The 14,993-nt window shown below is 43.2% G+C and overlaps 1 protein-coding gene across 1 annotated transcript in view; it reads right to left on the reverse strand.

Annotated features, from left to right (window-relative positions):
• The window catches only part of ABCD2 (ATP binding cassette subfamily D member 2), a 238,479-nt gene that overhangs the window by 121,992 nt on the left and 101,494 nt on the right, over nt 1–14,993 (reverse strand). The window contains exon 3 of the mRNA XM_069229758.1: nt 8,560–8,681. Coding sequence (XP_069085859.1) covers nt 8,560–8,681 — 122 coding nt within the window. The remainder of the gene's footprint in view (nt 1–8,559; nt 8,682–14,993) is intronic.

Here is a 14,993-nt window from a genome sequence, read left to right on the forward strand (position 1 = left end):
TAACTAGAAATCCTGCAACAAAGCGTTTACTGTAATTACCACATCACAAAATGAATAGCTTAGGTTTGGAAATACAGATAACGTTACTTGATGTTTACATTGTGTGTCTGAAGCTAATGTTAGTTCTAATTGCTCTGTAATTAAGCACTTTCTCTGCGCAATGAAGGGCACGGAACACATAGCACTGTATACAATTAAGCAGGTCAGGCAGAGATAACAATGACAATTACTCGGTTTACATCCTTTTCCCAGCCGTCGGAGGGTTCGCCTCCTCATTGCCACTTGAGCAAAGCCCTTAAATAATACAAAAAATAAACGTTGACCTTACGCCAGTTACACCCCGTTGCTCTCACGCTCATCTTTTGTTTACCTTTCCGCTGCATGTAGCTTTTCTACACTGCCACCTGGTCCGAGGACTCTACTAATTTATGCTCCCAGAAGCTTCTCATCACTACATTTAAAACACATTTTTTTCAGCCTGTTTTTGTTAATGATTTATCGTTGTCAGCACTCTCATGCAAACCTGACACTAACATGGCAATTTTTTTTTTTTAATTTTTTTTTTCTCTTTTGGATGGTCATCTTGAGGTCCAGTATAGAAAACAAGCATTTGAAATGAAATGGGTCTGGCATTTTCTCGGGTTAGAGCTATTGGCGTTGTAAATTCCTATCTGGACTTTCTCGCCACTTAAATTGAAAATGAAAAGTAAAACACTTGACATAAGCGAGCCGATTCAAAGTGCCACCGCCACCATCAGCATGAGCGCGAAGGAGAAACACAAAAGGTAAAAGAAGTTTATTCACAGTCAGAAGTATTGGCAAAACAAATATCCATGTGACAGGGTCAGTCTGCAAGGCGGTAACAAAGGAGGGACAAACATAAAGCATTTACCAATGATAACAAAGGATTTTTGAAAGGCAAGCCCAGGAAAAAGTGAAAGTGATGGCGGTGCGGTGGGCGTAGTTAAAGCCTACAATACTGACAACAGGTCAAAGCGATTGCGCGCTCGACCTAAAAATGTCAATGCAGTGCCTTACATTTCTTTGCCACTCCTGGTGCCTTATCTGCTGTCAGGGCTGCTACGTGTTTTTTTTACCCTTTTTGCTCCCAAAACGTTTTGCTCAAGGCATCTAGACCAAGCAACTTTTCAAGTAGATTGCAGTGGCACGTTTTGTTCATTTGTTTCCTTGCCTTAAAATAAAAGCAGGCCTAAAACAAAGGGGCACTTCCCTTTATAGTCCTGTTTTATCTCCATGTTACAAGCAGGATTTGCTATCTAATTATTTGCATGCCATTGGAGGCCACGGGTTAAAGATTTTTACATGCTAACACGGCTAAAATATTCAAATATCAAACTGGATGGGATCTATCAAATCTAGGATTATAAGTGGAGGGGTTTATAGAAATGTGTTTGACAATCAGGTATTGAAAAGTAAAAAGTAATATTTAACCAGCATGGCTGAGACGGCTTATAAGGGATGGGTCATGGCCCAGGAAACAAGCCACTAGACTGAACCCAAAGAATTAGACCTGACCACAAGTGAGCCAAAAAATTCTGATTCCTTTGCAAAGCTCTGGGCCTGATTCCAACTTTGGAGGAGGTGTTAATCCGTCCCAAAAGTGACGGTAAAGAGACGGAGATACCACCAGCCGTATTACGAGTTCCATAGGATATAATGGACTTGTAATACGGCTGGTGGTATAACCGTCACTTTTGGGACGGATTAACACCTCCTCCAAAGTTGGAATCAGGCCCTCTGTCTGTATTTGAATCAGAATTTGAGTTAATGCTAAGTTTGTAGCATTCATATAATCATAAGGTGCAATACATTCTGGAACCCCACAATTTTTACCAGGTCTTTTTCTGCCAGTAAAGCCACTCGCTTTTGTTTTGCTACCCCTGGGAGGTTTCTCTGGCTGCTTCAATAATGGAAACTTTCTTTTAAGAGAAACCTTGAAAACCATGAATCAGGACCACCTTGTACCAAGTGATCATTTGCATTGAGGACCCTGACTCCACTTCTAGAAGAGAAGACTTGACCAATGAGGTATGGAAAAGACTCATCCAAAAGATCTGCAACACAGATCTTATTGGGACATGTAGGAGAAATCAGAATGATTTGGCACAGAGAACTGTATAATATCATCCAAAGCAAAACAATCTTTGCCACTCCCGGACGTGTCACTGATATTCTTCTTGGGCTCCTCCCAAATGACAGGCCCCCAACAGCTGATCCTACTGTCAACATTGTTGATCTAATGCATTATGTGGGCCTCATTCATGAGAAGCAAATCACAGCTTGATTAACTTTTCCTCCTGTATGTTGTGAGCCCTTTCTGGTTGGTAGCAGAACGAGACATACCTTGGCTTGCTGTCAAGCAACACATTTCTAACAACATCTTAAAGAGTAGGAGAGACGTTCATCCATGTTTGTTCAATTAGTATTGTCTGTGAGAATTGGGCTTTCTTGTCCTGTGCCACTAGAATTCCTAACTTCAACCTGAGATCTAAGAGACAAGGTTACTGCAAGACAAAGTTATTGGGGTCGGAAGAAGACTGAATCAAAGTCTCTGTCTAAGACCCACTAAAGAGCTATTTTCAAGATTGTAAATAAGAAGAGACTGTGAATGTGATATCCACAATGATGTATCTTGGGGTCAGGAGGTTCATACCAGAATTGGTACTGCTTCTTACAATCCTGATCACTAGTCTTGGCTGAAAAGGTCTCAACTTTAGGTCTTCTGTGCTTCCTTTTATGCTCACTCAATGGTTTATTCTTCTGGGATTACCTTGGGTAAAACTCATGAAAATCCAGCACCTGCTGGACTCCATGCTGTCTAATAAGATAGGAGGTGTCAGCGTAAGTTTTAGATGGACATCAACTGAAAATCACTGATAGGCTTTTTCTGTCACAGATCCTCCTCTATATTAGATGAGAACAGCATTGCTGTGAGAAGCAACCTGTCCACTAAAAGCACCTTCCCTGATGCCCGTTGAGTTATCATGAAAGGCTTAAAGCATGGAATGAACTTAAATGTAATAGAGGTCACCTTGCTTATCACTATTTTAGCCACATAGTTGCAGAAGGAGTTGAGTATCTTCTGGCCACATCGTAAATGTGTTGGATATGATCAGAAAATTGTCCATGCACGCAGAGAGTCTGTGAAATCCTGTAAATCACCCCTGATTTTGAGAAACATACTGCTAGATGGTATTGATGCTCATATTTCTGAGGAAGGGGACTGACATTTACCGTATTTTTAGGCTGTTAGTATCTTCATGCTTTTCTTCCTCATCTGGGAGAGCAAAATGGAGATTAAAAAGCTCAACTACCCAAGCTGGAAATGCAAAAACTATGTAAGATTTTTCAAATGGCTGGGTGCATTCAAAAACGATCACCACAAATGTACATTTTTTTTTATAAACAATTTTTTATTGCTTTTCATGAGAAACATAAATAACAAAAAGAGGAAAAACTCGGCACAACCTGCACAGGTACAAAGAGGTATTACCAATTCTGGTATGCATCCAATTGATATAAAACACATAGGTTTTTATTAGTGCTACTTAACATAACAAAACCGCAGGAATGCACAACCACTGGCTAGGCTTCAAACAAGTAAGCCCGTCCATTTCCCCCATGCCCTCCCATGTTTGTGGGGGCACCCCCTTGACTCATACACCACTTTTTCTTGTGCTGCGCACCAGTCCACTCCACACCTCCATTTCTGGAGGGAAGGGCCCCTGGCGGTATTCCAGGCGGCCGCAATGTCTCTCTTTGCCACCAGCAAGGCCATTCCAACAAATGTTCGGTCTGCTCTAGAGCCCTCCAACTCCTCCATCGTACCCAATAGGACTATTTTTGGGGACAACAGTTGTGCCTTTCTTAGCACTTTGTTCAACTCTTGATTTATCTTTCCCCAATACACCTGTATCACAGGACATGACCATATCATGTGGAAGAAATCGGCCAGGCCCGAGCGCACCGCGGGCATTGGACCGAGTTCCGGAGGCCCATCTTACGCAGTCTGTCGGGAGACAGGTATGCTCTGTGTAGGAAATAGAATTGTATCGCCCTCAACCTCGCCAACACAGCCAACATCTGAGGAGCCATCAAAGCCTCCGCCCACTTGGTTTCATCAAGCGGCCCCACCCATACCTCCCACCCCCTCTTAAGGTGACTCAGGTCCCCGGGGGTGTTGTTTATTAACATTCTATAAATTTGGGATACACCTTTCCTAACCCAAGCTACCCATAAGCAGTTTAGCCTCAAGTGGATTGAATTCTGGTATTCGGTCAGCACCAGTCAGGTGCGCGCTCAGGGCATGCCGGAGTTGAAGGTATCTAAAGAACTGCATTGGGGACAGCTGAAACTCATTCTGTAATTCCTGGAAGGACTTCAGTGTGTTCCTTTTCCAGACATCTCCCACCAGGGAGATGCCCAGTGTGTCCGACCTCGTGAAGCCCTCTAGTGTGGCCGTTTAACTTAGCCATTTACCTTGCCACAGTGGGGTTTGTTGGGTGACGACATTATTCCATCCAGTGTGCCGTAGCGCCGCGCGCCAGGCAAGAAAGACTGCTCTTGTTACTGGCTCTAGGTCTCGGGGAATTGGCGTGCCGTAGAGGAAGTCTAGAGTACGAGGAAACCCCAACGCTTCTAATTCTACCTGATAGGATGGGTCCGTCCATCCCTCGTTGAACCACTCATGAACGACCAGGAGTTGAGTCGCCAAGTAATACAGATATGGATCGGCCATGCCCAGTCCCCCATCGTACACCCCTCTACGACAGCTTTGCGATGGCACACGGTGCCTCGCTCCACCCTATAGAAATGAGGCGGTGGCTCCCTCTAATTTCCAGAACCAGAAGCGTGGGATCACAAACGGTAAGTTTTGGAGCACATATAGGAATCGCGGCAAGACCATCATTTTATATAGGGCTACATGACCCAAAACATTTAAAGGCAATGTTTGCCACCGTTGTAGATCCGCCCTGACGCGAGACACAAGTGGTGTCAGGTTCAGAGCACAGGATAGCTCCGGAAGCAGCGTGACCCATACTCCAAGATATTTAAAACACCTCTTGCCAGTCGAAGCAGTCTTGTGACATCGCCAGGGGGACCAACTCTGATTTGACGGGGTTCATTTTGAGCCCGAGGCCTCCTCAAAACAACAAAGGAGATAAAAACTTTGGGGTCCCGTCACACTAGGATTCTCCATATACAGCAGGACATCATCGGCATATAAGGCCACTCGGTCTTCATACGAAGGGCCCCACCTCCACCCACGATATATTGGATCTCCCCTTATCAGTTGTGCCAAGGGCTCGATGGCCAGGGCAAAAAGGAGAGGGGAAAGGGGGCAGCCCTGGCGCATTCCCCGACGGATAGAGAAAACCAAAGACAAGGCCCCATTCACCTGTACACGCGCCGTAGGGTTAGCATACAAGGCCTGGACGATTTGGCGAAACCTTGGCCCGAAGCCCGCCCACTGGAGTACCAAGAAGAGAAACCCCCAGTCCCCAAAGGCCTTCTTAAAGTCTATAAATAGGAGGGCCAGTTTCTGGGGCAACCGGTGATGCCTCGCAAGGGCCACGTGAAGCTGTCCTATACAACGGCGCAAACTGCGGCCAGCCATGAAGCCACACTGGTCTGGATGTATCAGCGGGGGCATCACCTTCTTAAGGCGGGAGGCAAGGATAGTGGCATAAATGTTCACTTCACTGTTAATCAGGGATATGGGTCTGTAGTCAGTACAATGAAGGGACAGGGGTTGAGTCTTGGGTTAAAACGACAATGGTGGCTACATCCAACCCCTCTGGGAAGAAGCCCAGGTGGCCCACCTCCGCATACAAAGCCGTAAGGCGCGGCACCAGGTCATCCCGAAACACCCTGTAATACTCTGGCGGAAACCCATCAGGCCCAGGAGTCCTGCCCACTTCCGTCGCAGCAATGGCCTCACTAACTTCAGTTTCGGTGAATGATTCCTCCAACGCCCAGACCTCCTCCAAGGGCAATGCCGGGAGAGGAACATCTGCCAAGAACTGATCGGCGTGGCCCGGAGTATTCGCACCTGCAGCCTGGTATAGGACCCTATAATATGCGGCGAACACCTCAGCCACCTCCTAGAGCTTGGATACGTGTCCCCCTTGAACAAATGTACATTTATATATTGTCCCTCAAAGTGACTTCAATAACATCTAAAAACTTTTCACAATGCGCAGGATGTCGCCTCAAACCTACGTTTCTTTCTGGTAGGGTTATTCAGAGCTAGAACCCTTTTCACCACTAGGGAGGGTTCTTGCCCCTTCCATTTTTCAGCTACCTTTGCATAATTGACAAGGCTGGAAACACAGTGAGTTTGTTGAATACCTACTTGTTTTCTGTGTCTTTGCATGTTTGGGGGCCAGAAGGGGAAAAGGAAAAGCCCAAGCATTCCCTGAAGGCTCTGGTATGTCATGGTAATTTTAATGGGGCAACATTTCAGGGCTTTTGTCAGCAACAATGAACTATGATGTCTCTGATAATTAAAGGTCCATAAAATGGCCATATATTTTGGAGCACAGTAAGCATGCATTGCAGGGGAGTCTACGGCAGTGGAAACAGAGCCACAGACTCAAACTGTGTTATGAGAAACCCCACAGGCATGACAAATGTCCTCTGCCTCACAAACAATTCAGAGAAACACTTTCCATGACATAGAAGGGACTATACCTCATGGATATGGGTGCAACCTCCTGCTGCGGGGTTAAGGAATTTGGAGAAAGAAATACAGGTGGTGGCAGCTTGAATTCCTACCGAACATTGCCTAGAAATGCAACAAGAACCCCATAAAGGTCCAGGGACTGGCAGTCCAGGGATGTGGGATGGAATTCCCTCATGTGTAGGGAATCCTGGCACACCGCTTTCAGCATGTAGGAAACCAGGACTACTAGTACTTCTTGCCTACACCATGTCTGTGTGGTCTGTAGCTTAGAATGTGGGCTGCTGTTCCTCTTCTGTATCTAGGGTCTAACAGGGACTACTATCTGCTAATCACAGTGCATCATGTCTGTTAAGACTCACAGCATCCATAGGAGAAACAAAAATCCCATTTCCTGTTGAAGCTGCCCCCCCCGCAGTCCTTCAGGATATTTTTATGCTCACAGGATATTATCTTCATGGTGGCAGAAATCCCCCTCTCAAAAACTATCTTTGACACTTTTGTTATGACAGAACTTTCTGTGGTATTATAAAGACATCTGGGTCTTTTTTCTTTGCCCTTTTGAAGAAAAAGTCCTACACTACACAGCAGGTTCAGCTCCATGGATGAGTCGCAAGTAGTGTGTACCTCATAGATGCAACTATCAAATTCTTCAGAGGCGGCAGTTCTTCGTGAAAGAAAGACAGCATGCTGGAATCAAAGCCAGTGGGAAGGTTGCATGAGGAGTTCATTTTCAGACTCAAAGAAACTATTCCTACCCAAGTGCCAAGAGAGAGATGGTCTCCAGAGACAAAGAATTGAGAAAATACAGTTTTATTGCCTGCTGGTTCTTATCTAGGCAGTATCAACATTATGTGAGACAAGCTCCATCAGATGCCACAAAATGAAGTTGGTCTGAAACAGTCCACATCCTGCAATGCAGAATATGGTTAAGCAATCTGAAGTATGGAAGGAAAATTAGATGGAGCAAGCAGGATTTCAAAAGAGAAAGACACCCATTCATCGCAAAGTGCAGGGGAAAATTAAAGCACAAAATTGGACACATAAACAAACTGGTCTCAGAAGAGAAACTGTTAAATGAATACAATGTTGTCAATGGAAGACAAGGAGTGAGAAGAGCAAAGCAGAACGGGGGTATAGGAAGGCATGGCCACAGGTAATCGGTTTTCTGAATGTTCTCACTTCTATGACGATGACGTTTGTTCCCCAGTGAGAATGACATGCCAAGTGCTGAAGGGTGAGGAGCAGAGGGCATACCTTTAATTAAAATATTGGCTCATTTCACTCTAAGAACTGGCTGCAAGCCGGAGTGACGTTAAAAAGACCTGTCATCCATGAAATGAATGACTGTGTATTCCCTAGCCTTAAGAGATCAAAAAACTTCTCCCATGGACATATAACTCAACTATAAAACACTTGCCAACATGAAGGAACCGACGGGGGCCTTCAGTGAGTCAATGGCTATCATCTCCAGTACACAATGCTGCTTCAGTGTCAAACATATTTGTTATCTGGGGAACAATGACATATCCACAAGTTTGTACACTTCAGTTTTTTAGTTCTTAAAGCAATATAATTTTCACAGATTTTTCAAACTTTAATGCCAATTGCTTTACCGTTTTTTTAAGTGGGATAACGCATTCGTAATATATCTCTTGAATCTATTTGTTTATTCAAACATTAAGTATACTTTTCTCAACCCTTAAACAAATATGATTATAAGCAGAATCCTAGTGTGTATAAGCCAATGAGCTTTAATGAAACTCAGATATCACGAATGGCACTGCATAAAGACCACTGTAGGGCCATGGGATGGGACTGGTCATATAATACGAAGCATTACACCTGCACAGTACCTCCTTATAAGAAGACATAATCCGCTCAATGGCATCTGCTCCAGATGCCAGAAGGTTCCTTGCTGTAGTGAAGGCTTCTGTGCGTTCGCTGACCATGGCATTTTTCTGTCCATCTTCCAATTCTGGAAATCATAATAATTTCTAATTATTTGTGTTTTCAAAAGCAGCTGGGAAATTATAATTTGCATGAGTGTAGCTACCCTTGATTACAAAAGAAGTACAACCCTGTATACCTAAAATTCAGTTTTAACAACTGACAGTGCTTACGTCAATATACAGCTAGGAACACCAAATGTATGATATGCATTTAGCTCGTGGTGCTCCATGTCACCTCCAAAAAGTGATACAGTTATAGAACCCAGCTTAAACATGGCTCATTTTGTGTCCACAGGTGGTGGTGCATTCATTTACCTTATGAACACATTGTAGGAGTATATTCAGAAAGAATAGTTTTAGAAATCCTATTCTGTTTGTACTCGGTAGGACCAGGGTGTATTTTCCATTGACGTTGGCTCACCAAAATGCTAGCGGTAGCGGAAGTGACCTCACACATCCTATGACCTCAGTGACATCATAGGAAGTGACATAATATGATCTTTAGCTCTCAGGTAAGAACTCCATAATAAGGGCACAGTTAATACAACACAGCAGTTACTAACACAAATCCATGTCCATTTTATTCAGCTGTATTTTAATTATCATTGACATGATATGTTAAGTACATATTACACATTATTTTGTTTGAACTGGATGATGTTCTACAAAACAAAACATTTTATTGGCTTACAGTATTCCTATGACTGTTAAACCATTTTTAGTTTATGATCACTTGATTACTATTACTAAGCACAAAGGTGAAGGTATGAGTCTAATATTTTTCTGATGTATTTACAATGAATAAACAGAAGTTGCTCAACAATGTGTGTTTTATTTCACTTTTTTGTTTATTCAAGAAGAGTGTCATTTCTCTAATTAATTTATTTATTTTAAACAATTGAATCGCAGTGGGAGCAGCAGATTGTAAACGCTCATTAGGAGATTGTTCACCTTCTTCCTTGAACGAATGCATTGATTAGTAATCAATCATCAAAAAAGCACAGAATAAAATCATCCCATACAAATATAGAAGTTTAAAAAGTATCAAAATATATACATAAAAACTGTTAAAGGCATTATCACAAAAGAAAAAAACATGTGATAACCCCAATTTACACTGCTCTGAGTCTCTATCTGTCCAAGTTAAAAGACTAACATCAAAAATTGTTGCGGTTTAAAATCACTGCAATATTCAAGAGTAGCACATTTAAAAAAAGATCCAACTGCAGTTATAACAGTAGGATCAGAGAGCATTTGGAGATAATAGAATCGGGTCTATATTGATTTTTTTTTAAACTAGGTTTTCAAAGTGGCAACTGATATCTTCTTCGGGGAAATTCATACATTCGGCAAAATAAAATTAAATGTTCCAATGACAGGGGTATACTTTCATTACAAGGGCATTGTAGTATGGAATTAGGAGCATACTGTCTGGGAAAGGAAGACCAACAGCTGTTATATCGTGCCCAACCGAAATTTTGAGAGTAAGGATCGCTCCCATGGACTTCTAACCAGGGAGAGACAAGGCTCAAGGCCAGAAGAAGTTTGAATAATCTTATGCCCTCTCAAAATTGATTTACTAATGGTTTCGGATTCTCTTCTCATCTCAGCCTGCCTAAAAAAAATCTTCTTAACCATCTTCTTCTCATTTTAAGTTATGAGACGAGGGGCAGAGAATAAATCTGGGTGGCTCAGAGAACCAGCTAGGTTTTTTATATACATCAACCATGGGATTTTATGCCCATTGTCGTAATCCAACAGTCACAAATTACCTCCCTATTAAAATCTGTGTGTTTCTCACTCCAGACCGATATCCACAAAAGCAATGGGGCTAGTTTAATGTGTTCCTCAACATACCTCAAACCTAACTCATCATGTACTTGGGGAACTTCATGCAGATCAGGTTCTCTTTCTGTTGTATACATTTGCAGTTACAAAGCCCCCAAATAGCGGCCCCATAAGAAAGGACTGGTAGACACTTCATTCTATAAATTTGGAGCAGAAGAACTATTATTTTACTACCTACAGTTGCAGAGAACATAAACAGGGCCCAACATAAGGAGAAGGCACTAACCCTAGTGATGGGTTTCCCTCTGATCGTTATTGGTCTTGCTTTGGTAGACTGCCTCCCACAAACCATATAATGGGTTTTGGCATATGAATGTCAAGATCGATCTATTCAATAAATTTGACCAACAGGTCCATCAGACCCCTTAGCCCATTCAGAGTATGAGCGAGTATGACCGCGTCAGCTTCATATAGTAGGGACGGAACAAAGGAGGCATTGACCTTAGGCATTTCTCTTCCATTTACCACCAGAAAATTATTCAGAACATCTAAATATAATAATATGGGCACCAATATGCATCCCTGTCTAACCCCACAGGGGAGGTTAAAACAGTCCGTGCATTCCCCCTCCAGTCCGGACGTGACAGCAGCCGCAATATCTATATGAAGGTCTCATAAAAAATCAATCAGGGACTGAGGCATTCCTGTGTCCGCCAAGCATCCACAACTTTGATTTCCAAGGATCTTGAGACAATAACATAATCAGTGACTGTCCCATTGCCCACCCCACAAAGGTAGGTTTATGATCAAATTGCTGCTTTACAATAGTCCCTACATTAAGCAGATTTGCCTGGGATACAACTTTATTCAGCTTTCTGCCCCTTTTGTCAGTTACAGGTGGACAGAAAGAGTCCCCATATGCAAAGGGTTCAACATTTTCCATATTTTAGGCCACCTTATTGTTAAAGTCCCCTCCCTAAACTAAATTAAAACATTGAAGATTGGAGCATGCTCTATCCTCTAAAATGGACATTACTTCAAATAAAAAGTCAATTTGACATCCAAGCTCATACATTGAGTTATAAAAGTTAACCAAAAAAAAGTTGCAACTTCAAGATACCACTAATCACAAATCCTGTATGCCCCTATGTTTCACAGGTATAGTGGTGCCTTTAAACAACTTGGATGCCCACACCATGATTACTACCCCCGATCTGTTTGCCTTGCAACAACCTTGGCAGGTACATAAAACCATTCAAACCCATCCACAGAGATTCTTTCCCATGCACACGTTTCCTGCAACATTATCACATCAAACTGATTGATGAGGGCAAACCCTTCGGTATCCACAATTTTAGTCATGATATGTGCAATTTTCCAGCTAATGACTCTTAGAGTGAGGAATTAAATCGTTCTTACCTTATTTATGGGTGAGTAACACTGCAAGGGCTGATCTGCCCTTAAGCCAGGAGAAGAAACAGGGGGCTCGGGGAGTCATCATTGCCGTCGACATTGGACAGTGGGAGAAATCTGTTTAGTGTACAGATGGTCAGCTGATCTAGTCAGGAAGACAGCATTTTTTCCTGGTTCTATTTTGCAGGTGTCTATAAAAAAAGCTAACAGGACAAGGCCTATAGCCTCTTCCAGAGGATATTGTACAGTAAAGCTTTGGAACAATCGCCTTGTCATTTCGGGATATCTGCAATTTATCACCACACAATCGACCCTCATATGTTTGCTGGCTGGGTCCATACATCCTACTCTCCTAACCAATGAAATATGCCTATATTCCATTATGCAGAAATTGATACACTCACTTCCATTAAGAACGTTTGTACCACATTCTTCCCAGGGAGCCTTATTACTTAGCTGCTGGGGATCTGATAATTTAGCTGGACCATGGATCGCAGCTCCCCTTATATGACTATACTGGATGGACTCAATAACAGGGGGCCATCCCCTTCATTTAATGATAGATAGACGTTGCTCAACAAGATCAATCTCTTTTGTAACTGCCCCATCATTTGGGGAAGGTAGGAGTCCAGTGCATTTTCATTTGACGTTTTGTTGACAGTATCCTTCTCCTTGCTTCTTTCCTCAGGAACCTTCGGCTTGCCCATATCTGTTTAAAAACTCTCCCTGAGTCAATATAATGCTTACCCCACACTCTCCAAAAGATAGGACCACACAGGGAGGCCCAGCATCTGTCAGGTGCTGACGTGTGCAGACAGGCCCACTCTTGGCCCGGTCTTTGCCCTGGCATGCACCCGGGTGTCCCTCACTTGTCACAAACTGTGGGAAAGTCCATAGCTTTTAAGTGCTATGGCCCCTCCTCCCTCTAAGAACTCAGAGGAGAGCAGGGAAAGCTGGGGGACGAAGTCCCACCCCAGCAAGGGCCGCCTTGAGCTGGTCCAGATTCCGGGCTGCAGAAGGTGACTCTTGCATCCTGCGCCGCAGCAAAAGTCCAGTCCATTTAAGCGGTATGGTCCTCCTCCCTTTAAGATTTCCAAAGAGAGCAGGGAAAGCTGGAGGACGAAGTCCCACCTCAACAGGGTCTGCCGTGAAGTTGGTCCAGATTCAAGACTGCAGAAGGTGACACTTGTGTCCCACGCCACAGGAAAAGTCCAGAGATTTTAAGCGCTCTGGCCCCTCCTCCGTCTAAGAACTCCAAGGAGAGCAGAGAAAGCTGGAGGACAAAGTCCCAACCCAGCAAGGGCTGGATTCAGGGCTGCAGAAGGTGACTCTTGCGTCTTCCTTGATACTGCTTCTTCAACCTTCGAGGGCCTCGGTTGCAAAGGAAGTGCCAGGCATGGCGAGGAGCAAGACAAGGTTCGCAGCTTTGGCAACTGGTTCTCCCTAAATATCGTCTATGATCTTTCCTCACAAACATTGAACCCTCTACCACTGTGTTTCTGTCTCTCAACTTGCGAGGATTGCATTTTCAGGAATCTGCATCACATTTCTGACCTCTGAGCCACTGGAAGTCTTTTTGCATTAATCCACAGTAGAGGTTGGTGTGACAGGGTGTGAACCGCAAATTGTTTCTCATTCTTCTAATATTGTGCTAGTCTAGCACAATCTAAAAGGACAAAAGTCCATGACAAGCTGTTCTTGTGGTATACTTGTCTTCCTGTTCCTTGGGGTTCTCTTCTGCTATTTTATTTTTGTGTTGACAGTTTGAGGAACCCCGTAATCCATACAGACCTCCCATACTGCGGATTTGTGCCCTCAGGGTCACCCCTTGGGTGAGTCCTAAGAAATTAGATTTACACTAGACTCCTTACATCTAGTTCCATTTAGTTCTAAGGGGGTTGTCTGGTTAGCTGCTTCAACCAAGATGTGGCGGATGGCAGCTGATTCTTACTTTTGGTGGTACATAGGGGCACTTTGGAGAGTTGCCGACCAGCCTCCCCTGTAAACTGAAGTGAACAGGCATGGGTAGATGTGGCCCTTACACATAATTTATGTTCTGAATCCAATACCTGAAGATCTGAGCAGCACTCTAAGTTGTTGTATAGATCAAATTTTTGTTTAAGTGAGAAAAGAGCAAAAAAGCAGACACATTATACACATATATCTTTTTTCTAATAAAAATGTTTGCAAACTTTACAAGCAGCCATATGCGGCATAACACTTTGCAAACTTTAGTGTTCAGCGTTTGAATCTGACCCAATGAATCTGGCTCCAGACTATTTAGCTTGCAATTTTAAAAGTGTAGGAAAGCATTTGGGCTTCTAGCAAGTGTTCACATTTGGGAGTATCAGCTTGGACCGCCTTGTAGTTTACTGAGATTTTCCTGGTAGAGGCCTCTTCTTGCAGAACTGTACCCAACATGTGGAGAAACAGTGTTGCATAATTCTTGGTTTTGGGTCTAAGGCAAGCCCCTACTGAAGCCCTGTTGATCTACCATGCCCCATTGATTCCAGAAAGCACAAGGAGTTTTGCTGCCATAAGATCTTGAAGATATCCCTAGCACAGTCTACCCTCTCCCACTCCCCCAGCCAAAAGACAGAAGTGGGCTACTGAGAATTCAAACTTGTAGGACACTAATGTTTGCTTGCATCTGCTCAGCTCCTCAAGAAACACTCCAGTGAAGATATCAGTCTCCATAAGAGACTGAGGGCCTGACTAGGGATTTACCCCATCACAAATGTGACCGATTTCCCCCTGCCATATTACAATCCTGTTATAGCATATGGAGATTGTAATACGGCAGGCAGGATATCTGTCACTTGTGATGGAGTAACCCGTCCGGCAAATTCTAAATCAGGCTGATTCAGCATGTGTATGTGACTATTGATGACTGGACCATGTCAGCATAACACAATAGCTTCAACTTTTCATATTTGTATTCATTTATTATTGTTCCCTTCATTTAATCAATCAATCATTTATGTTTATTTAGGGTGAAAACCCTTTGAAAGTATACAGAAAAAATATTAAAATGAATAGGATACACAAAATCATACATAAGTATTATAACAATCAGAACAGCCACGTCAGGACACATTTCCTCAAAGAAATCACAAATATGCAGCCGTCTTGTAAAT

This window comes from Pleurodeles waltl, chromosome 4_1, assembly GCF_031143425.1.
Source record: "Pleurodeles waltl isolate 20211129_DDA chromosome 4_1, aPleWal1.hap1.20221129, whole genome shotgun sequence".
Lineage (NCBI taxonomy): Eukaryota > Metazoa > Chordata > Amphibia > Caudata > Salamandridae > Pleurodeles > Pleurodeles waltl.